Source organism: Amphiura filiformis, chromosome 4 (assembly GCF_039555335.1).
Source record: "Amphiura filiformis chromosome 4, Afil_fr2py, whole genome shotgun sequence".
NCBI lineage: Eukaryota > Metazoa > Echinodermata > Ophiuroidea > Amphilepidida > Amphiuridae > Amphiura > Amphiura filiformis.
Window position 1 is genome coordinate 22,635,577 of NC_092631.1, and position 23,463 is coordinate 22,659,039.

Sequence of the window (23,463 nt, forward strand, 5' to 3'; positions counted from 1 at the left end):
TTGGACTTCCAAAAGTTAATTTGTTGTTAATTTCAGAAACGATAATTGATTGCTTTACTTCCGGTGACAGGTGCCAAACAAAGAGAGGGCGGTAGATAGAAATCCCGACGGCAGCAGCAGACAGACCCTGGGAGCAGACGGACAGTGGCACAGCAAGGCCCGTCTTTGTCTGCTCACAAGTTGACGATGGCATTCTTGGCAGGATTCCCCCCACCACCAAAAAAAAAACCCCACAAAGGTCCACTTCACTATGATGCTATTTTTTCCAACAAAAGGGTTCAATAGTGGGAGATTGACAAAAGTTCCAACTTTTCAGGCAACTTTTGGTGAGTTGAAAGGGAGGCATGCAGGTGGGGGCACTTGAGTCCCCCCCTCCCCACCCCAAAAAATAAATAAATTCTGCGTATGGGCTTGGCGCGCCCACCCATCAATCAATTTTGTAACAATTGCCGATCAGTTTCATTTCGGTTGGCCTGCTTAAAAATAATCAAACTGATTTGGCCTAGACCTGGTACCAGTGGCGTATAGCTGGGGGGGGGGGGCAAACCTGTATGGGGCGGGGCCCAAATCCACCAAACAAAAAAATTTGCCGCCCTTCCTCAAAAGGTTGACCCAATTTTTTTTCCGGTGGTTTGAAAAGTGAAGAGCAAAAAAAAAAAAGAAAAAAAAAAGGAGTATAGGCGCTGGCGCCCTAAAAGCAACGCATATTATTCCTCTCTCTCTCTTTTTCCTCTTTTTTCCTTGCGCTAGGGGGTGGCGGGGCCCCAAATAGCGCTAGGGGGCGGGGCCCAAACAGGCAATTTTTGCCAGAGGGCGCAGCTACACCACTGCCTAGTACCGGTATTCAAGAAAGTCCCAAAACGTGATGAAGAAGACACAATTGTTTGTGTGAAACTCCCGGAAAGCAAAACAAGGTCTTTGAAAATTCCGGAAAACCAGTAATGAAAATTCATATGCTATTTTTTATGAGTAATTTTTCCCAATGATATTTAGTTGGGGAAACATGATTTAGATGTAGGCCTAGACACGGAGTGCATCGACTGGCGCAGAATCCAATATGTTTTTGTTCAATTAAGCAAACTTATAGGGCCTATGAAACATAATGTTTCCCAGTGGGCACAATCGGGAAAAACTACGTTGTATGGACGTTGTAATAAGATCGGACGTCGGGCAACCAAATTCCAACGTTAACGCAAGTAATAATCTAGGACGTCAGTACACCTATTAGTGACGACGTCGCACAAACGTTGTGGTAATGTCGGCCGTAAGACGATCGTCGTACGACTTCAATACAACGTTGAGGCAACACTTCATTGCCGACATCAGTACAACTGACAATAAAGATGTTGCATTAACGTCACCTGTTGACTACCCTGCGACAGTTGTCGTACGACTTCAATATAACGTTGAGGCAACACTTCATTGCCGACATCAGTACAACTGACAATAAAGATGTTGCATTAACGTCACCTATTGACTACCCTGCGACAGTTGTCGTACGACTTCAATATAACGTTGAGGTAACACTAAATGACGACATCGGTGCACCAATGATTGAAGACGTCGCAACAACGTCTGCCGTACGATGGTTGTCGTATGACCTCAATACTAACGTTGAAGCAACACTTTATTGACGACATCGGTACAACTGCGATAAAGACGTTGTATTAAGGTCACATAATGACTGCCGTGCAATGGTTGTTGTACGATCTCAATATAACGTTGAGGTAACACTTCTTTGACGATATCGTCTGCCATACGCTGGTTGTCGTATGACCTCAATACTAACGTTGAAGTACGGTAACACTTCATTGACGACATCGGTACGACCGACGATTAATATGTTGCATTTGGTCAGTATTGTCTTAAAATGACAGTTTCTTACGCCGAGATTGGGAACGTCGCACAAACCTTAATATGACGGTCAGAATGCCGTCCGCGATATCGGACCAACGTTGGTAAACAGCATGACAGTTGACAGGCCTACTGTTTCCAAGTCATCGGAATGGTCAAGTTGGTCCAAAATTTTCTATTTACTAGGCGTATTAAAGTGTAACATTAAATAAAGACTATAAAAGCCCACTAGATAAACTAATAATAATAATAGGCCCTAATAATGATGAGGATGATGATGATGTTGCAACTCATGATGATGATGATGATGATGATGTTGATGATGATGGTGATGATGATGATGATGATGATGATGATGATGATGATGATGATGATGATGATGATGATGATGATGATGGTGATCAATATAATGCTTAGTGATAATGTAATATATAAACCTAATAAATATATAATTATATTTATAATAACAATAAAACTTTGGAATTCAATCGTCAGTAAGATTTTTATTTTAAAAAAGAAAAGAAAAAAATCAACAAATTTAGTAAATGTTATCAATATTTACAGTAAATTTGATCAATATCCTTTAAATTATTCACTTTAGCAGGTTTAGCCATCAAAATATTGCTTATATTAACTTAAAACACTTCATCGAATATGTAAACCCCGTTAGCTCAGTCAGTAGGGCATCAGTCTCATAATCCAAAGGTCATGGGTTCGAATCCCGGAAGGTACATCAAGGTAAGTGTTATGTATAAAATTAAGCTAGGAAATTTGCTTCCGTTGTAATATAGACAGTATTAAGTGTAAGACTCTGTGTAAGCAGAGTATATGCTACTAAATAATATTTTTCTTTCTTTTTATTCATGATTTTTCGTCTCTTTGGGGTTACTTGCCAATGGTTGGATTAACGTTGGATTAATGGTTGGTTTAACGTTGGTCAATGGATGGATTAATAACATTGGCCCAACATCAACGATATTATGTTAGCCCAACGTCACAAATTACATCTTTATTAGGGTTGGGTCAATGTTGGATCGACGTTGGCTAACGTCTGCACAACGCTGAATGTGGACGTCGCACCAACGTTCTATTTTGGCATCAAAAAAACTTTCATATCCATCCTCCAGGCAACCGTCGTCCAACGTTAGATATTGACGTTGACACAACATAGTAGCAACCAATTGTGCCCACTGGGTTGGGTCTATTATAATGATGACATGCATTTAACAAGCATTTATAGGCCTATATGACACAACATCCATAACACAAAACGTAGTAGGCCTACCATGAAACAAAGTTAAAACCCCGACGTTTCGAAAAGACAAAACTTTTCTTTTTCAAGGAATAAAATTTCTCTATTTTGATATAGCGTGAATTTATTCAATTTGGATCGGTACCGGTATTCACCAGTTAGCCGAGCAGTTTAGCTTCAATATGCCAAAATGTTTCGCGCGCATATACCATTTTAAAAGGCGCTGCATTCACTATAGGCCTACTTCAAGAGAATCTTTCCCATTTCCACCCGCCCCCATGTCAAAAAGAAATCTACGCCACCGTCGTTTTTCACAGCTATCCCATAGGGTCTTATAGGCCTACTTAATATTAAAGTTGATATCTTCATTTAGCAATACTATGAGGATCTAAAGCCTTGAATGTTTGGTATAAAACACAAAAAATAAAGAATCCATGCAAAATGAGTTTAAACAGCTGGAGCATCAAGTTTGTAAAAGCATCCCCAAACCGGAAAGCGTAGCACGAGTTACCATGGAATTGCCCACATATTACAAGTTTAGCTGAGACTGTGAATTAGGCATAATGCATTGTTTGCTGCATGACCATGATGACTGTCGCTCTACCTCGGGCCACGGCCCATGTCACAGCCGGGCGGGTCCATGACCGTGTGGCGCTGGCATAAAACACATGCATTGAAATTGGAACGCTCCTTACGCTTTATATCATTGAACACATGCACATTGCCGCGCCACCACTGGTCAAAAGTAGCCTTGGCCTTACCATGCTTACTGCGGCTCACGAACCTGACTGTGGTGGCAGCCAACGTGCCTACGGCGCGGCGAGGCGGGACAACATAGTACTCGAGAATCAATACAGAATAAATCAGGCACAAATTTTTAGGGAGTAGGGAGAGTACCGTCCTAGGCCTATAGGCTAATATGAGCCCGATGTCACCGCAACATCATGGCTCGGTTAACGGGCTATTTAAGATAGTCTACTTACCTCCATTATCCCCGCCATTATCATCCAAGTTCCAGTTTAAGCTTAAGTTTAGGACATCCTTTCTTGCGTGGCATTCGGGTGGAGCATAATCATCAGGTCTAGAAAAGGCGCGGCTATATTGGACCTTGTTTGTCACTGCAAACAGTGACAGTGCTGCAAATCAGAGGTTTTGTGCAAATGACCTGAAATGACCGCTTCAGCCACCGCGCCGTCAAATCCATGAGTCAAATTCTGAACACGTCAATGTTCCAATCAGATCAGGCCCTGATCAGGCCACTATTATAATATGAATATTCATTAAGTGATTAGTCATAAACAAGTTCCACAACAGGTGCAAAGACATTCTTGAGCCGTGTGTTCTTGTAACGTACCGGAACTGAATGTTGCAAACTTTGTTTTACAACAGCATGAGGTGATCGTGGTGAGGCCTAATGTTGCAAACTTTCGTTGTATAGGCCTACGTGTAATGCAAAACAGGTGTTGCTTACTATGATCGTCATGTAAGCTCATGAAAGTAAAGTCATGATGTTGCAAAGCAGAAATTGTTTACTGTGTTTATTATGTAGGTTTGAGCAAACAGGTGCAACGACATTCCTGACAAACTAGGCCCGGGGTATGAATACCAAATTATTACAGCCGGCTATACAGCCAGGGATGTGAGAGTTCCTCTTTTCAGCTGATTTCCTCTTTTTTTTGTTGCCAAAATTTACGTGTTTTTCTTTTATTTTCAGCCCATATTTGGGGCTTTTACCCTGATTTTACGATGTTTTTAGTGATTTTCCTCGTTTTTGGTCTGTGGCCTCTCACACCCCTGACAGCGCATGAGTGTGCTATCAATGTCACGTGCTGCACTCGTGATACGATGGCAAGAACATGATACCATCGACCATGGAGGATGATACATGCCTGGTTTATTATTTTTAATGAATTGTGCTGGTTAGATGATGTTATGATTGGATAGGCTTATTGAAAAGCGTTCCCACGATTAAACGTGCATGGTTAAAACCATCTCCCGGCACAGTTCAGCACGACGCGGCGTATGCCCATGCCGCTATCTTCTGAAGATAGCAGGTGTCCTGAAAGTTGTAGTGAGAATCTTAAGACGGCGCTAGGTATAGCAAATTGCAAACTTAAAGAAAAACAATGAAGAAAGACATTTTTAAAAAAGGGAAAGGGTCGAGAGAAAGAGAGAGAAAGTAATCCCAAAAAAGAAGAACGGGAGGCAGTGAGTTTGAAATATTTTTCGTCCGCGCCGAAAATTTGACAAACGGGGGAGCTCGAGGGAAACACACACAAAACTCTTATGGATAAACTTACTCCACCCCTGTCGAGTTGTGTTTCACAAAACGTTGTCGCAACTTATAACTAGACACTTGAGTTATTAAAAGGTTTTAACAAAAAATCTGTTTACTCTGCCAATGAGAGTTCATCTACCTCTTCAGTGCACACAATATTAAATATCTTTAATTAAAGACATTCTTTAATTAATTATATTAATCTATCTAATGTGTGATAGAAGATCGAATTAACAAAGCCCCGTTTGATAAACCCCCAACACTAGTAGCCAGGCCCGTACGCAGATTTCATTGGGGGGGGGGGGGTGCTGATTTTGAATGGACTTTTTTCCAGGGGGGGGCGATTTTGTGAAAAGTGGACTTTCTTCCCATAATTTTGACCTTTTTTGTCCAAAAAGCGTAAAAAACCTGATTCTGAAATTTTGGGACTTTTTGTATACTTTTCCAAATTGGGGGGGGGGGGCGTACGGGCCTGCTAGTATCCTAGGCCTATCTCCAACCCCTTGGCCAAGATGCGCAAATTGTCAGGGGACAGCTTTCTGAGCAAAAGTGCATGAATTTGATAATACCATTTTCCCTTGTACATGTTGTATGAGGTAAAATAATATTAAGAAACAAAATAATTACTGCATATACAACAGTTAATAAATGTGAAATAAGGCCGAAACAAACCCTGTTAATGTTTTGTGGGCTTGACCGACTTAGATTTTGCGTTTTAGGAGATGTTTTTAAAATGTTGCTGAAATCATGTAAAATCAGTCGGTTTTTGGCTAAAATGTATTGATTTTGAAAGCTAATATATTTAGCTTTCCAGACAAAATAGCTCAAAATATCTCGACCGACCGACCAATCCTATTTTAAAAGTTTGTTCGCCCGTAAAACAGATTTTTTTGTCGCCATAAGGGCTAGTCTGGTGGCAACGTTTGGCCAATATTGTGGGGCATGAGAGCACGTCAGACATATCGAATTGCATTCTAAATACGAAGAATGTCCTTCTGATCCCGGGGGGGGGGGGGGGCACTTCCATGACAGATATGCATCATGTGCCTCGGGATAGAGCCCCTTTTTCAAACCAGCTTGTACCCAATGACCCCTTTTTTTGTGTTATGGTCCTACATACTACCCAATGACCCCTTTAAAAAAATTCATGTACTCAATGACCCCCTTTTTCTATTTCCTGCTATACCCAATGACCCCCTTTTAATTCCCAAATTTAGGTGGTATTTGTGTTCTCCTCCAGAAATAATGAGATTTTTCACATTTCCAAGGTGGCCAAGTTGTTTTTACGCAGTTTGGCACTTATTTATGTGTACTTAATGATACTCTTTGGCAATCCTGTACTCAATGACTCCCATTTTACTTTTTGTTACCCCAATGACCATCCTTTTTTCAAAGTTTCATACCAAATGACCCCATTTTTATTCAGGTTGTGTACTGAATGACCCCATATTTTTGTAATTGTACATTTGACCTGAATGCCCCCTACTTTTAACATGGCCGAGGCACATCCATGCCATTTCAGATAGGGAGTGCCTCCCCTGGGCTTCTGATATCAAATAATTTTGGATTTTTTGAAATTCGGGATACAAATTTGATGGCATATGATCAAAAATTGATATTTTTGATATTTAACAGTCAGCGAAGTAAACTCATGTTCTATAGTGATGATATGTACTTAAACATACTTAAAGTGCATGTAGCTGGAATGAAAAGTCGACAGTCAATAGAAAATTTTGACCTTTCTTATTGAAGATATGGATTTGTTCCAAAAAGACCTTTTTTGGTGTTTTGGGGAAACCAAGGAGAACAGTGCCAGTGCATTGATTGGTCACCCCAGGTTAAATAAGAAATAAAATAAATAAATAAATAAAGACCTACTTTTTTTGGTGTTTTGGGGGAAAATCCAGATCGTCAATACGAAAGGTCAAATTTTTCAATTGATCCCCGGGATTGATCCTTGGCTTTTCATCCCAGCTACACACACTAAGTATACATATCATTTATCATTAGATATTTTGAAAATACCAAATTTAATAATTTGTCATAAAATGTGTGTTATAGGCCTATCTCGAATTTCAAAAAATCTAAATTATTTGATATCAGAAGAACATTCCACGTATTCAGAATTCAATTTTATATGTCTGATGTGCTCTCAATGTCCCACAAAAAACACTAAGTGTCGAAACGTTCATAAAACACATGTGTTGTAATTTCGTTCAGAACAAAATTCAAACTTGACGATATATTTTTGCTAAACGAATTAATCTGCAAGAATTTTTTGGTATACATAAACATTATGTAGCTAGAGGTTTCCAGTGGTATAAAAATCTCATTTTTTTGGAGAAAAATGGGGGTGGGGGGGGGGGGGACTATGGATCACGAAATGCCTTTTTAAGACAAAAATGCATTTCAACTTGTAATCTGTAATTTGATATAATGTCAGTACATAAATTAGCAACGTGTATTTGAATAGGGCTTCAACTTCATCAATACTGCTGTTTTTTTGCCACGTGCCGGCCTTTTTAAAAATCTTAAAGGAGTGTTTCGTGATCCGAGCATCCTCTTTTTATGACATTTTCAGTACATATCCACGAAAAAAGCCTATTCCCAAAATTTCAGTTGATTCCGATTTTGCGTTTGCGAGTTATGCATGATTAGGCCCTATGTGTATTACACTGCTCCATAGACAATGCGTTGTAATTTCGTTCTGGTGCACCAGAACGAAATTCAAATTTCACGATATCTTTGCAAAACGAATTAATCTGCAAGAAATATTTTGTACATAAATGTTATGTAGCCAGAGGTTTCCAGTGATATAAAAATCTCAACTTTTTTGGAGAAAAGTGGGGGATGAGGCTGTGGATCACGAAATGCCCTTTAAACAGTAAACTAAGAACGGGACTAAGAATTATGATTGTGAAGGGCCTGTACTAAACAATATTATTTTGATTTTTTTACACTTGCGCTGGGATCACTGAATGGATTAGGCCCTATGGGTCTTTAATTATTTGATCAAATAAAAATAGTTAAATACAGGCCCATTTATAGAATCTGACATTGTTATCTATTATTATCTAGACTAAATGATTATTTCTATAATAATAATGTGGGAAAAATTAGGGCTGACTGATTAGGGATGGGCAAAAACGTCACAGTTGGAACACAAAGCAGAAGGAAATTGCGACATCGCGCGTGTCTAAATAAAAATCCCCACAAAAATATGGCGAGTAATGCAGGGAATACAGGTACGTGTTCGTAGCCAAAAACATGACGCAGCAAAGCTGTAAATGGCCCAATTTATAATCTAATGAATCGATTTAAATGCATTTATGAAATACTAGGAGCTTACAGATATTCAAAGAAATCGAATTAAAATCAAGCTCTGGACGAATGCTTTCTTTGCATGCAAGAGACAGCTCGAGCTCGACAGTGTGTGCAGAATTTGGAACCCTTGCCAAAAAACAACATGGATAAATTAGCAATGATCATTAGGCCAAGTTGCTTGCATTCTGTTTCTTGAGGTCACAATCTAGCGTGAGAACCTTGACTAAATAAGAAACTGTCACTTTTAATCTCAGAATTCGCACATTTTCTGCAATATTTTGATTTTAATTAATGCAATGCCGCATCAATCATCATCATGTAGACCTAGGCAAACCTTAGTTAACACATTTACTAGTCAGCGAATTCGCCGAGACCGGGGCCCAAACACAATGCATATTTACATAGAAATTTGAATTTTTTTCAAGAATAGGTGGGTGAAGGAAACCTACATAAATATGTTTTCTATACTTCACTTGACCCAAATATATGATTTTTATGGTGATAATCAAGTCGCACATGGAATTTTAGAGGGATTTTGATAGCAGTTCCATTAAAAAAAAGCTGTTATCGCCATGAGACTAAGATCTAGAAACACCCCGAAATGCCGCTTTTGGGGAATTTTGCTAGCTGAATCTTTTTGATGAAAGTCAATCTTTGACAAGATGTAACTTTGCTACGGAAAGTGCTATGAAAAAAAGGTTTTCAGTTTTGGGTTAGTTTACTCAAGGGCTTTAATTTGATATATAAAATGATGCAATTTGATGGCAAATTTGAATTCACCTAGCATACCTACATCATGATCATGTCCAATTATTAAATTTTTTAAGTAGCCTAGACCTAGAGGCATCATCATTCATGATCATTATCGTCATCATCATTAATGATTAATCAGTCACATCATGCATCATTCATTGAATCATTGGCCATTGCATTGGAACTGCATTGCGTGGTGATTCTCAGATCTGCCCCTGCCCGGCCTGCTGGCCTAAATTTTTACTTAGTTTTGAGGAAATTTTTACCCTAGGCTAGCCTAGGCTTAGCCTTCCAAGCTTTAACAGCGAATCTGACTAGATTTTTCCAGTGCAACAGTCTCTAGCCTCGCATGCTCGAATGTGAAGCTCATCGGTGAGCAAATTCATGGCTAGACTTCTCGAGATTTAGGGTTTATTTGCACATGATCATCCCATGTTTTTCAACTTTACGCGACACATGCTTTTATTCTTGCTCGAGAAGTCTAGCCTTGGTCGAGAAGTCTAGCCAAGAATTTCAATTGTTCACCGATAGCTTCACATTCTAGGCTAGAGATCATTGCATTCAAAATCTAGTCGGATTCGCTGAAGCATGACACAAAGTTCAGAAGTAAACACAGCCGATTAAAACAGGCGATTGCATCAAAAATGTTGCTAAAATTACACGAACAGCAAAATTTTAGACTGTCCAAAATAGGCAAATCTTGGATTTTACCGAATAGGGTGCAACTTGCTAGACTTGAGTCCAGTCCTCGCTTACGGAGTTTAGGGTTGGGGTAGGACAGTCTTGTAATAGACTAGTTGCACCCCATTCAGCAATCGCTCCCAAATCTTGCTCAAACTCTTGACTCATCGAAATAACTTTCATCCAAATTTCAACAACAGATAAATAATAGCCAGGGGTGTAGTACCCCCTTAAAGACCATTCAACATATTCAACTCGCACCTTCCAAGATTCTGTCGAGCTTGTTTCTTAAAGTGTACTAATTAATATACAATTGAATGGATTGCTCTTGCATAAAATTCCTCCACATAGGCTGTTTAGCTTAATTGGGAAAGTGACCACTTGAAATAATGTGAGGCCCACATAGGTTTCGATTTAGAAAATAAAATTTACATCCACAAACTTGTCTGATTTTTGTCCTCAAAATGGGCTGAATAACACAGCATTTTGCTTGCTCAGGCAAAATTCTACATGCACAGAGCCAAAGTTACATGCAAATTTGTGCATGTAAAACCCCTCTAATAAATCAAGCACTGGGCCCACTTACAATGTTCAACGCAAAGTGAACGATGAGCACTTGGAGGGCAAACAAACCAACACCGCCAAATTGGACTGACGTGTGTACAACGTGGGAAGCTATGGGAAATTGAAAACTTGTCTGATCATGCATGTGTTTATGGTTCGGTTAGCGGGTTACTTAGCAACTCTTGTGCCGCTTTGGTTTTTTAATACACTCTATACGTGTCTGAAGTTCACTACATACCTGTGAGCAACATAATTTATTGGTACTGTCAAAGATAAAATTACAGTTTTCACTGAATATAAATTGAAGATCAGGATATTTTACTTGCATTAACTATAGTTGCTTCATTCACTATTCACAATTACAGATGACTCATCAGCAGACTCGAGTCGTGAAACCGATCAACCATCTGCGAAATCGTGCAAAATGGACGAATCAACAAACAGTAACGATGAGCAGGCGATGTCAACTACAACATCATCATCAACATCATCAGAACAGAAGAGTGAAGAAGAGAAATCAAATGTGCAAGAAACAAATAAACAATCAGAACCAGTTGCTATGGTGACTCAAGAGGGTGATGCGAGTACAAGTGAAAGTGCTGATACAACTGAAACTGTAGCTTCCGCTCCAGATGGGTCTCCCTGGAGCTGCTGCTGCTAGCAGCCAATCAGAGGGGGCGCCAGAAACCCCTCGGTAGAACCTGCCACAACCGATTCACAAAACTCACCCTCTGTGCCTAAAGAAACAGTGAACATGAAAGTGATGTATAATAAAAAAAGACATGATGTGGAATTTGACCTAGATGGGACGGTGTCAGGATTGAAAGCACACATTGAAACAATAACAGGTTGGTGCAGTTTCCCCCTCCCATCCCCACCCAGCATCCTCTATTATGCAGCACCTCGAAAGTCACCTTGCCTCCTTTCTCTCCCTTTGACAAAAAAAATCTTAGCTACTCCACTGACGTGTGTAGTTAAGACGATTATTGTAACGTAATCTGGTCCAACAGCAATAATGAAATTGAGATGTATGCATCTATAGGCAAAAATAAGGAGCAAAAAAACAAAACAAAATTTTAAGGCAATAAACAACTTAAAGGAGGATTTTGTGATCCTAGCATCCTCTTTTTATGACATTTTTCAGTAGATATCCACGAAAAAGCTTATTCTCAAAATTTGAGTTGATTCCGATTTTGCGTTTGCGAGTTATGCATGATTATGTGTATTACACTGCTCCATAGGCCACTACCAGAACGAAATTCAAATTTGATGATATTTTTTGCTAAACGAATTAATCTGCAAGAAATTTTTGGTACATAAACATTATGTAGCCATAGGTTTCCAGTGGTATAAAATTAAGGCTCTCACCAATTCCCGGTACCCGAGTTCCCGCCTGTTCTTGGCCTACCCGGGTCCGAATTCACGGGTCAAAGTACCCGAAAAAAAAATTTTAAAAAAAAAATAAAAAAAAAATTTTTTAATAAGTTTTTTTCAAAGTTTTCGGCGACTTTAGAGAACCACTGGACCTATTCTGAAGTGCTAGGATCACTTACAGGTAATTTGATATAAAAATATAAAAAAATTACGAAAAAATTACAGTTTGTTAACCTTGCTATACAAACCACAAACTAATATTTACCTCTTCATATATTACATATTATAAATGCATGGAAAACCAATACATTTATATTGTGATAGATGAAGAGGTAAACATAAGTTTGTGGTTTACATATTAAGAATAACAAACTGTAATTTTTTCGTAATTTTTTTCAATTTTTTTTTCAAATTAACTGTGAATGATCCTAATGATCTTAGCATTTCAGAATAGGTCCAGTGGTTCTCCAAAGTCGCCAAAACTTTGAAAAATTTAAAAAAAAAAAAATTTTTGATTTTTTTTTCTTTTTCAGATTTTGGTACCGGATTCCCGCCTGAAAATTCAATCGGTACCCGGGTACATAACTACCCGTTAGTTGAGAGCCCTAATAAAAATCTCAATTTTTTTTTGAAAAAAGTAGGGGATGAGGCTGTGGATCAAGAAAAAACAAGTTCATAACTTTGCAACAAAGTATGCCAGGGACTTTCGGGTTTCAACATCAGTCAAATTATTTAAGTACTGAGCAAGTTAAGATCCGTTCATACTACGCCGCAATTGCTTTGTGGCACGGTACGTTGCCGCACTGCATCGTGCTACAAAATACTGCATTGCGGTATCGCAAAAGTTTAAATGCATTTTGACATGGAAATGCCCCCTATATCGGCACCGCAAAGCAATTGCAGCATAGTAGGACCTTTTAGTAGGACCTTTAGTGATGGTAATAACTCAATTTTCAATATTTCTTATTTTGGTCTGCGTGGATCAGATTAGGTTGCTACAATGTTTCCCTTCTTGGTCCATGAATGTTATAAAACTGGCAAAACTTGAGGCTTGAGCACTTCAGGACTAACAAAATGTGTGTGAATCACAATTGATTCTCACAAACTAATCTGGCGAGAATCAAGTAACTTATTGCATGTGGAATAGGCATGATTATTTTTGGAGAATCAAATTTGATTCTTTTAAGGGGGTACTACACCCCTGCCCAATTTTGTGCCTATTTTTGCATTTTTCTCAAAATTTAGAGCACATTGGTGACAAGTAAGATATGTATATTATAGGGGCAAGGACTACAACTACTGTACTGAAAATTCAGCAACTCAAAGCAAGTAGTTATTGATTTATTGATCAAATATTGGTTTTCCCTCATTTTTGACTGTAACTCCACAACTGTTGTCTGTGCTGAAACAAAACTTCCAGTGTAGTAGTTGTAGTCCTTGCCCCTATAATATACATATCTTACTTGTCCCCAATGCGCTATATTTTTTGAGAAAAATGCAAAAATGGGCACAAAATTGGGCAGGGGTGTAGTACCCCCTTAAACTAATATAAGTTTAGGTCTGGGTGGTAAGATTTGTTTCTCTGTGATATATAGTTCTACCCTCTGAAGTAAAAATGCAGTACCAGTTTTATTGCTTACAAGCAGTCAAGCACATATTTCATTTTTGGGACATTAAACCACTCAGCCCCCTACTAATGCTTCAGTAGGTTTCTCTGCATGCCCCTGTTAACATTATAACAATAAGTTATATTATTTCAATTTTTAGCTTTTTTCATCCCTTTTCTCAGGAGTACCACAAGCTATGCAGAAATTAATGTTCAAAGGTCTAATGAAAGATGATAAGACGCTGAGGGAGCTCAAAGTAACGAACAGCGCCAAGTTAATGCTGGTTGGTTCAACAATCACAGATGTATTAGAGGTGACTAAACCAGTGCCAAAAGGAGCAGCAGCGGAAAAGGAGGCACAAGGTGAGTGAGCATTGGGGCTATTCTATTTGTAATCTGAATCTGTCATATCCCTGCAGAAGATTTAAGAAACATCTTTGCCAGAGGGAGTATGTTCTTCAAATGGAACTGGCAAGGGTGAATTATTTTGAAACCCATACTCCCAGCTGTATGTGGCTCTACCTATCTTCCACAACTCGAGTGAGTATTTAAAGTGGAAGTTACCTTGTTATCTACTTGATTTGATCCCATACTCTTTCTGTGAAAAACTTGAGCTAAATCTTTCACAGGGGGAGTGTGCATTCAAATGGAATAGCCCATTTTGGTCAGTTCTACAAATACACTGTTACCAAAACTTTGCATTGCCAAGGTGCGGCAAATTGGTTCACCACACCATAGTGAATGATTTTCAAGTAGCTCAATTTTTAAGAATTAAAAAAAAAACGCCCAATAACGCATATATTTGGGCGATTTTACTCATATTTGGAACGTAAATCATTCAATTGGGGGAAAAGCACTTCTGGTGCTTAATGGGAAGTTACTATTAAATTAATAAATTTGACTAATTGAAAGGAAAATCAAGTCAAATTACTGCCACGCCCTGAGTTTGCAAAAGTAGCCCAAAAATGGAAACATTTTTACCATCAACCACTGTGGTTGATGGTAAAAATATCAAATGTTAATCAACCAATGAAAGCAGAGTTTTATGTGTAAGTGATACAAACAAATTAGGGCTCATATTGAAATACCCTACCACGCTTTCATACAGAAAGAAGGCAGGATTCCCCTCGCTAAGCCCGCGCCTCAGGAAAGCTTGGTCATAAAACGGATGGATTATATGCATCAGTGACACCCCATGGCAATTTTATTGATTGTTGAACTAATTGGCTCATCGCACAACCCAGGAAAGCGCGCTCCTAATTTAAGTGGCTAATTGCAGTGTTATAATCACACAGGATTTTAACAAAAGAAGGCTAGCACAGGAAAGCTGCAGGATGGCGCACACCTTCCTGTGTAAGGGAATTTCAATATGAGCCCTTATATCACTTGTACATGTATAAATTCAGGCAGCTCATTGTTTGATCAACATCCAACTTGTTTGTGGGTTGCAGATCAACGTGGGAACTCCTTTTGCCAACACCTTTACAGTATGCACTCTTCACGATAGTGCAAGTATGTTTTCACCTTGTTTTTGTAAATCAGAATTAGTGTAAAATTTAGTTTTATCTCTTTTTCAGCTGCAGCAGCAAAGGAGCCACTTTGTAAACAGAAACAACATAAGAAAGTGTTAGATAAAGGCAAGCCTGAAGATGCAATGCCTGGTATCAAGAAGAGACAGGTAAACAGAATGGGGTATTCAATTTGAAATCCATACACATTACACCCTCTATGGAAGACACAACTTTAGTCTTCCACACAGGGAGTGTGAATTTCAAATGGGGTTCCCTGAATGGGTGAATCTATTTGAAATCTACACCCCCTCTGTGTGAGATTAAGGTTATGTCTAGTTCCATAGGGGGTGTATGGATTTCAACTGGAATACCCATTGCAGCGATACAAATGAACCATCACTATCTAGGGGGTATGGATTTCAACTGGAATAGTCCAATAAAACATGCAATAATGTTAGGCCTAAAAAAAAAAGTTTGATTGGCGTAACCCGACCCTAGACTTTTTTTCTTATTTTTTTGCAAAAAATGAATAAAAATTTTGTTTAATAGATTAAAATGTAAAAAAAAAGAAAAAATTTGCGATTTTCAGCTTAAAATGTGTGTAAATTATTATTTTTTTTTAAATGCCGACCGACCTACCCCAATTTTTTTTTCATGTTACGCCAAACAAACAATTTTTTTAGGCCTTACTGATTACTGCACTTGACCAAAAGCAATATGGCTCCGTACTGTTGAAGTGCAAAGGTTATACAATTGACCACTTTCACACTGAAATGTTGACACCAAAATTGAAACTATGGCATCAATCACCACTGCACATGCTTGACATAGTACACACTACACAGAGGCAGTTTAATGACATAATTTCATGATCCACTTTACATCAGAAAGCTATGTCGTCAAAGGCCATGTTTGACACAGTGCACTTGATGTAGTTTCATGATCAAAAATACAGTCACATGGTACAATACAAAATGGTCTATTGCACCCCCCAAAAAACAAAAAAAAAACCCCTTAAACATTGGGTAAACAAGGTTCGCTTTCACAAGTAATGAATGAGAGATGAAGAAAAGAGATCCTTCCCGAGAATCAAACCCAGGGCCTCAGGTCCAGGAGATCTGTGCCTCAAACAACTAGCCACAGGAGCTTTATGATAAGGCAGGTTGAAACATTTTGCTTCGCACCCTTGGGTGGCAAAAGCTTCATGATTGCCGCTCCATTCATTTGAATGTCATGGTTTTCAAAAGTCTTACATGCAGTCTTCCTTCCAACCTGTGCAATATTTTTAATCATATTCATAAAACCCATAACCACATGACGAGAGCATGCTCTCAGGGAAATCTAGTCCCTCCTTCATGCAAAAATAATTCTGACAAACGCAAATTTATATCAAGTGGGGTGGTGTCATTTAATGAATTACCACAAATAGCAAAAAATCCCCTTCCTGTAAGTCTCGGACCATTCAAGCATATTTTATATTCATAACACCATTTTTAGTTTATTACTTTTCCTCTTGCAATTTTGATATTTAAAATACTCCTTCACTATAATTATGTGCATCTAATGTAATCCCAGCTGGCATGGGTATTTAAATGTACTGTTATAAAGTATATTGTATGTGCAATTCCATGTTAGCTGTATTTCTCATATTTAATGTGTTTTTAAAAGATTTTGATATATTTTGTTTGACCCTTGGGCACCCCTGAACAACAGTGCTTGCACTGATGGGGTTTCCCCAGGCAAAATAAGAACTAATAATAAATTTGAACTTATAAGTAGTCACTTAATCCTATCTCCTCACTGCAAATTGCCCATAGTAGCTAGGGCCTAAATGCGAGAAATATTTGCCATCCTCCCTTTAGAGGGAAAAAAAACCAGGGAAAACAGTGGCATGATCGACAGGAATTAAATAATAATTAATTATTGGGTTTTGGTGCGTTTACAACAGAGATGCCAGACTTCAGGAAATTTCAGGAATTTTTGCTCAGATGTGCAAAAGTATACACAAAAGTAAATTTTCAGGAAATTTTGTCATCAACCAACCACTGCCATCTCTGTTGTTACAAGAGGTGATACAATTTAAAGTGACCTATAGATATGAAAATTTACCAGACCAATCAAAATCATACTAAAATCAAATGATGTGAATAATTACTGATTTCTGTTTATTTCAGGATCCACTACCAACAGTCCCTATATCTGGTATGTACAACAAGAATGGCGGCAAAGTGAGACTAACATTTAAACTAGAAGTAGACCAGTTATGGATTGGCACAAAAGGTAGGCATACAATTTAAAGCAATAATGTACGATCTTATAATATGAAATTGGTTTATTTTTTTCAAACCTGATTTTTTGCATATTTGTAATGTTTACACATGTCCCAACTTGCAATGGAATCGGCCAAATTTGGGTCGATCCTTCATGTAATTATTTCGTGTAATATAATCCTAACTCTAACCCTAATCCTAACCCTAACCCTAAGCCTAATCATAATCCTAACCCTAATCCTAACCCTAATCCTAACCCTAATCCTAACCCTAAACTAACCCTAACTCTAACCCTAACCCTAACCCTAACCCTAACCTAACCCTAATCCTAACCCTAAACTAACCCTAACTCTAACCCTAACCCTAACCCTAACCCTAATTTCGTGTAAAATTACATGAAGGAATAACCCAAATTGGTCGTCTTTGTAGGTCAACAGAGCAAAGTTCGACATATTAATGATGTTATCATAATTTAAACATTATGATAATATGTCCTCCCATAGAACTGCATGTTAAATGGCCAAAATAACCAGTGGGGTTTCTTTCACTTTACCTTGTTATTTCAACCTAAAATGGACAGCAACCCTTCCCGTCAGTTATTACTAATATTGTTTCAACATTTTGAATAAAGAATAACAAAATCAAAATTTGACGGAAATCGTACATTAAGGCTTCAAAGCAGTAAGGTGTGGTTTGCTCACACCGATAACCTCAATTTTTTCTTGAATTTCTGCTTTGGTGCGAGAGGTTGCGGGTTCGAACCCTGGTGGTGGTTTAGTATGCTCTTGTGGAAAAACTGAGTTAGCTTGAAATTCCCCTGGACAAGGAACTCACTGCTAATTTGTCTTGTTGTAACCCGTATGAAACTTGGGGAGCTGATCCTGGCTGCGAAGGTCAATTGTGGAATGTCTAGGGTGTGCGCTTCTAAGCAACATTGTCCCTGAAATGTTGTTAAACGATTTATGGAATGATGTGGGCTGTAGTGGTCAGCAACAACCTGTAAAGTGTGCTGAGGCTTGTGGATCAAAGTCTAGGCATTGTGACCGTGCGTTGCGCATTATAAATCATTTGGCTTTTTTTTTTACTTTTTGCATGATAAATAAATACCCTGTGAAATACTAGACCTGAAGTGAAGTGCTTTAATTACAGTAAAATGTGTAAGTTTTTAATAAACCCCATGTGATCCCTGGTTTTTATTTTCCAACCATCATGGAGGTTTGTGGTAACCACAACCAGAAGTATATATAAGATATACATGTATGTATCTTATTGGACATTGTCAGACATGTTTTTGCTTCTCATAACAAAACTGCTGGAGCAATACAACTTTTGGAAAATTCAGAAAAATTGTAAAGTGAACACTAACATTTTTGGGGGAAAAATGCACCGGAATATACAATGGCTTATGATTGTTTTTTCTTTCCTTTTTCCAACATGTAGAACGAACAGAGAAAGTGCCCATGACATCTATCAAAAATGTAGTAAGCGAGCCTATAGAAGGACATGAGGAATATCATTTACTCGTAAGCATAACATATTTTACAGGGTTCCGGGGCCACTCAGGGAAAATAAAAATCAAATTTCCCGACCGGAAAAACTTACAGAATTTGAAGTGGCCCAAGAGGGCAATTATTTTGCCATACATTACCCTTTTTCCGCACTATTTGGTAACTCTCATGGTTACCAACTTTTGTGTTGAGTTGGGGGACGGGCCAAAACATTTGAAAACACAGGTGCGTAAAAAGGGTCAAGGATGAGCAAAGCACACTTCCTTCAGATTGAGGATTTTAATTGGCTTGGTATAAGTATGAAACCTATCAAGCATTTCACCATTGCAGTCTCATAATTATTTAATGAGCGATTTGATGTCTTGATATCAATGGATTTTATTAACCCATGTTTTGACAGAGATATAATATTAAATTTATATGGAAAATTAAATAAGAGATAGGTTTTTTAACACAAGTCTCCACATACATAAATGACAGCCACTGTAAAAAATTCTCTGACCATCCAGGTCAGATTTGAACCTGGGACCTTCGGATCACCGGACCACTGCTCTTCTCCATCTGAATCATTAAGGGATTTGGAATGAGTGTTTTGAGCGTTTCGACAGTATTTTTTGTGGGACATGAGAGCACATCAGACCTATCGAATTGCATTCTGAATACGAAGAATGTCTTTCTGATATCAAATAATTTTCATTTTTTGAAATTCACGATATAATACAAATTTTATGACAAATTATTAAAATTTGATATTTTTCACATTTTGATATATAACAGTCCTCAAGTACATTTTATAAATCTAATGATATATTCTTAAAGTGTATGTAGCTGGGAGGAAAAGCCGACAATCAATTGAAAATTTTGACCTTTCATATTGAAGATATGGATTTTTTTCCCAAATGCAATTCGATATGTCTGATGTGCTCTAATGTCCCACAATAAATACTGTCCAAATGTTCATACCCCATCCCTTAACTCAGTTGGTAGAGCATTGGTCCGGTGATCTGAAACACAGTGTCTTGATATCATTTGATTTTATTAACCCATTTGTATGATATTATTTCCCTACAGGCTATCCAACTAGGCCCAACAGAGGCATCACGGTACTGGTTATACTGGGTACCGGCTCAGTACACGACAGCAATCAAAGACGCTATCCTAGGCAAATGGCAATACTTCTGACGCAAACTAATTCATCGCCATGGTAACAACCAGCTCAATTCAGATAACTGTTTTCATAATGTTTTCATGCATAAAAACGCTGTACAAAAATAAAACTGTTTCTTTATTTTAAAGAGATGCTTCAATGTGTACAAATATTTTGCAGTCGGTGAGATGACTGTAAGGGTGTTCTATGTAGGGTGTCCATATTTATTAAGGGGTTCTTGACAGATATCTGAAAAACTGATTTAATATAAGCAATGTCACTGTTGCATAAGGCACCAGAAATAAATTTGTTCGATCTTTGGATCGACCGTCGATGCTGCTTCGATGCTTGTTATTAATGAAATAATGACTAATTAATCAGAATTAATGCTAAATATACAAGCAAAGATTTATATGTTATCACAATTAATAATGGTCAATGAATTTATTTCATAAATAATAAGCATCGACCAAGCCTCGATGGTCGATCGAACTAATTTGTTTCTATTGCCTAAGTTGGCCATTTGCAGATATCGCAAATTGAATACAAATACTCTTGAAGATTTTGGGTCTCATGTATGTGAGGGCATGTTTGCTGTGCCTCACAGCAGTTGATCTACTACGTAGTATTTTGCAAAGACCCTTCGCACTGCCCGATTTGGTGATGTTTACAGCGTAAATAGGAAGTGGGGTTCTGATTGGTTAATTGAATCACAGCAGCATCACGTTGGCGTATCATTCGCAGAACAAGCTGCATAGTGTTGCTTGACACAGGCATGATCAGGACAGGAAATGGCTCCGGCACATCCTCCGGAAATCATCAGATGAGCAAATCAATATCTATGCTCTATATGATCCTCAGCATGGCAAAGTGAAGCAGGGAAGACAGGGAGTACTGTACCAGTACATCGCAGACTTAATCAACACACAGTGTCATCGCCCCGATATCTTCATGGCAAAAATCGACCATGGTACGTTGAATCCACAGCCATGCATGGCCATTTTGTTCCGACCTGTTTAATAGTTTTGAGATGCATAATGAGCCGAGGGACATCCGACTAAGGCTACTGACAATTGCCTGGTAATTGACCTCTCTGTGTGTGAGTTAGCATGTATCCGCTATGAGGTCATCTGCTTTTAGACTGCCTCCACGAGTGAGTGCAGCTAGCCTCCCGGGGGGGGGGGGGCACTTCCATGACAGATATGCATCATGTGCCTCGGGATAGACCCCCTTTTTCAAACCGGCTTGTACCCAATGACCCCCTTTTTGTGTTATGGTTCTACCTATTACCCAATGACCCCCTTTAAAAAAAGTCATGTACTCAATGACCCCCTTTTTCTATTTCCTGCTATACCCAATGACCCCCCTTTTAATTCCCAAATTTAGGTGGTATTTGTGTTCTCCTCCAGAAATAATGAGATTGTTCACATTTCCAAGGTGGCCAAGTTGTTTTTACGCAGTTTGGCACTTATTTATGTGTACTTAAAATGATACTCTTTTGGCAATCCTGTACACAATGACTCCCATTTTACTTTTTGTTACCCCAATGACCATCCTTTTTTCAAAGTTTCATACCGAATGACCCCATTTTTTTTTCAGGTTGTGTACTGAATGACCCCATATTTTTGTAATTGTACATTTGACCTGAATGCCCCCTACTTTTAACATGGCCGAGGCACATCCCTGCCATTTCAGATAGGTAGTGCCCCCCCCCCCCGGGGCTAGCCTACGCTGCGCTATAGTTCGGCACATATAAAATCAGAAGTTTTGTCAGTTTTTGAGCTCAATACGCACGCTTTTTTCTCAATACGCACGCTTCTTTCTCAATACACAAGCTAACGACTATCATATCCTTTCAACACATATGTTCAAGTGCAAGGAAAAAAATATGGCTTCTTTAGAATAAAAAAATTACGGGAGATATTCATTATTTTCTACCCCGGTATCCAAAGATTTATCATCTGAATATCAAATCGTGCATAGCACATTCACATGTATCGATCCCGTGTATTCATTTTAGTGTCTCAACTATACAATGTAATTATTAACCAGGCGATGTCGGTGTGCAACAGGCCTGTAACTCTTTCCCCAGCTGAATGCAGCTCAGGACAGATTTTATTGGAGGAAGCTTGTGACCTATTGCTGTGTAGCCGACCGATAATGTTGATAGGACAAGCGGTTGGCAAACTGTGAAAGGTTTTTGCAAAATACTGTAGGAATGTATAAAAAGGCACCAAATGTTTGCAATTATCATTGGACTAAGGCTGTCATGATGATTGATGACTGTTGGGTCCAATATCTCAAAGCTTGTATTGCTAGTGGTCAGGCTTAGCAGGCTAGCCCTACCAATGTGGATTCATTTATTGATTTATCTTCCTAGGTGATATATGGTGTGAAATTGTAAGCGCTGGTAATATAGGACTAATTGAGCTTGGCATAGGAAGCCTGACCAATAGATATGCTTCGAGAAACTGGCCCTTAGAGGACAAGCTTGGGGTAAAGGTTAAAGCTTAGTGTTCGAAGGTGTTTGGAAGAAAATATGTAAGGTATGGTCATAAGAACTGTTAACTAAACTACAACTTAATGGTACAGTCACATTCTACCTATGAAGTTGAGAATAGTTTAAAGCAAGATTCTGCAATTTGCATCAAAAATAGATTTTTTCCCCGCAAATATTGTTAGTTTTTACGATCAGGTATGTTCTCTTTCTTGGGCCGAAAAAATGAGGTAAAACAGTGAAAAACACTCTTTTATTCCAGTGCTTATAACATGCACTATGTATATCATTGTGTCGGGGTCAATCTGTTGAATATCCCATAGCTTCGTGCATGTACGTATAACCTCAGCCGCATGGTAATGCACGCATAGTTTTATATGTCGACGATTCTGTTTGATTGAGTTCGATATCAGGGTACAATAATCTCTTTCAAAACGATGGCCAGAGGGATTTTAGCTTGAGAAACACTTTTTTTTTTTTCATTTTCAAAGCTTGAGTATACCATCGGAAATAAATCCAGGATTTGAAAGGGGTAACCTTCCTTAAATATGTGACATAATCAAGGGAAATGAGTCAGATGTCGCTAATATTGATTTTGAGATATTGGTAAAGAAAGTGTTAAAATTTGTTTGTTTTATATTGTATTCAGCGATTGATCAAGTGACGTAACTTCGCAAAGAAAAGTCGTATCATCATGGGGTTTTCAGTTTCTGAAAGCTCTAAATGTCCTCTTTAGATCATGTCACATATGTGACACGATCTGCTCCATGGGGGCCAAAGGAGGCATTTTTGAAAATGGAGTTACTGTAATTATTATCTAATACAAACATGAAGCTATCATAAA

At 38.4% G+C, this 23,463-nt stretch overlaps 1 protein-coding gene across 1 annotated transcript; it reads left to right on the forward strand.

The window, feature by feature from the left end:
* The first annotated feature begins 8,525 nt into the window (after positions 1–8,525).
* Positions 8,526–20,270, forward strand: LOC140150704 (ubiquitin domain-containing protein UBFD1-like). Its single transcript, XM_072172790.1, has 7 exons — positions 8,526–8,629; positions 11,072–11,554; positions 13,870–14,049; positions 15,264–15,364; positions 17,372–17,477; positions 18,908–18,990; positions 20,047–20,270. Exons 2-7 carry the CDS (start codon positions 11,461–11,463, stop codon positions 20,155–20,157), a joined length of 675 nt encoding a protein of 224 aa, XP_072028891.1. The 5' UTR covers positions 8,526–8,629; positions 11,072–11,460; the 3' UTR covers positions 20,158–20,270.
* The last annotated feature ends 3,193 nt before the right edge of the window (positions 20,271–23,463 follow it).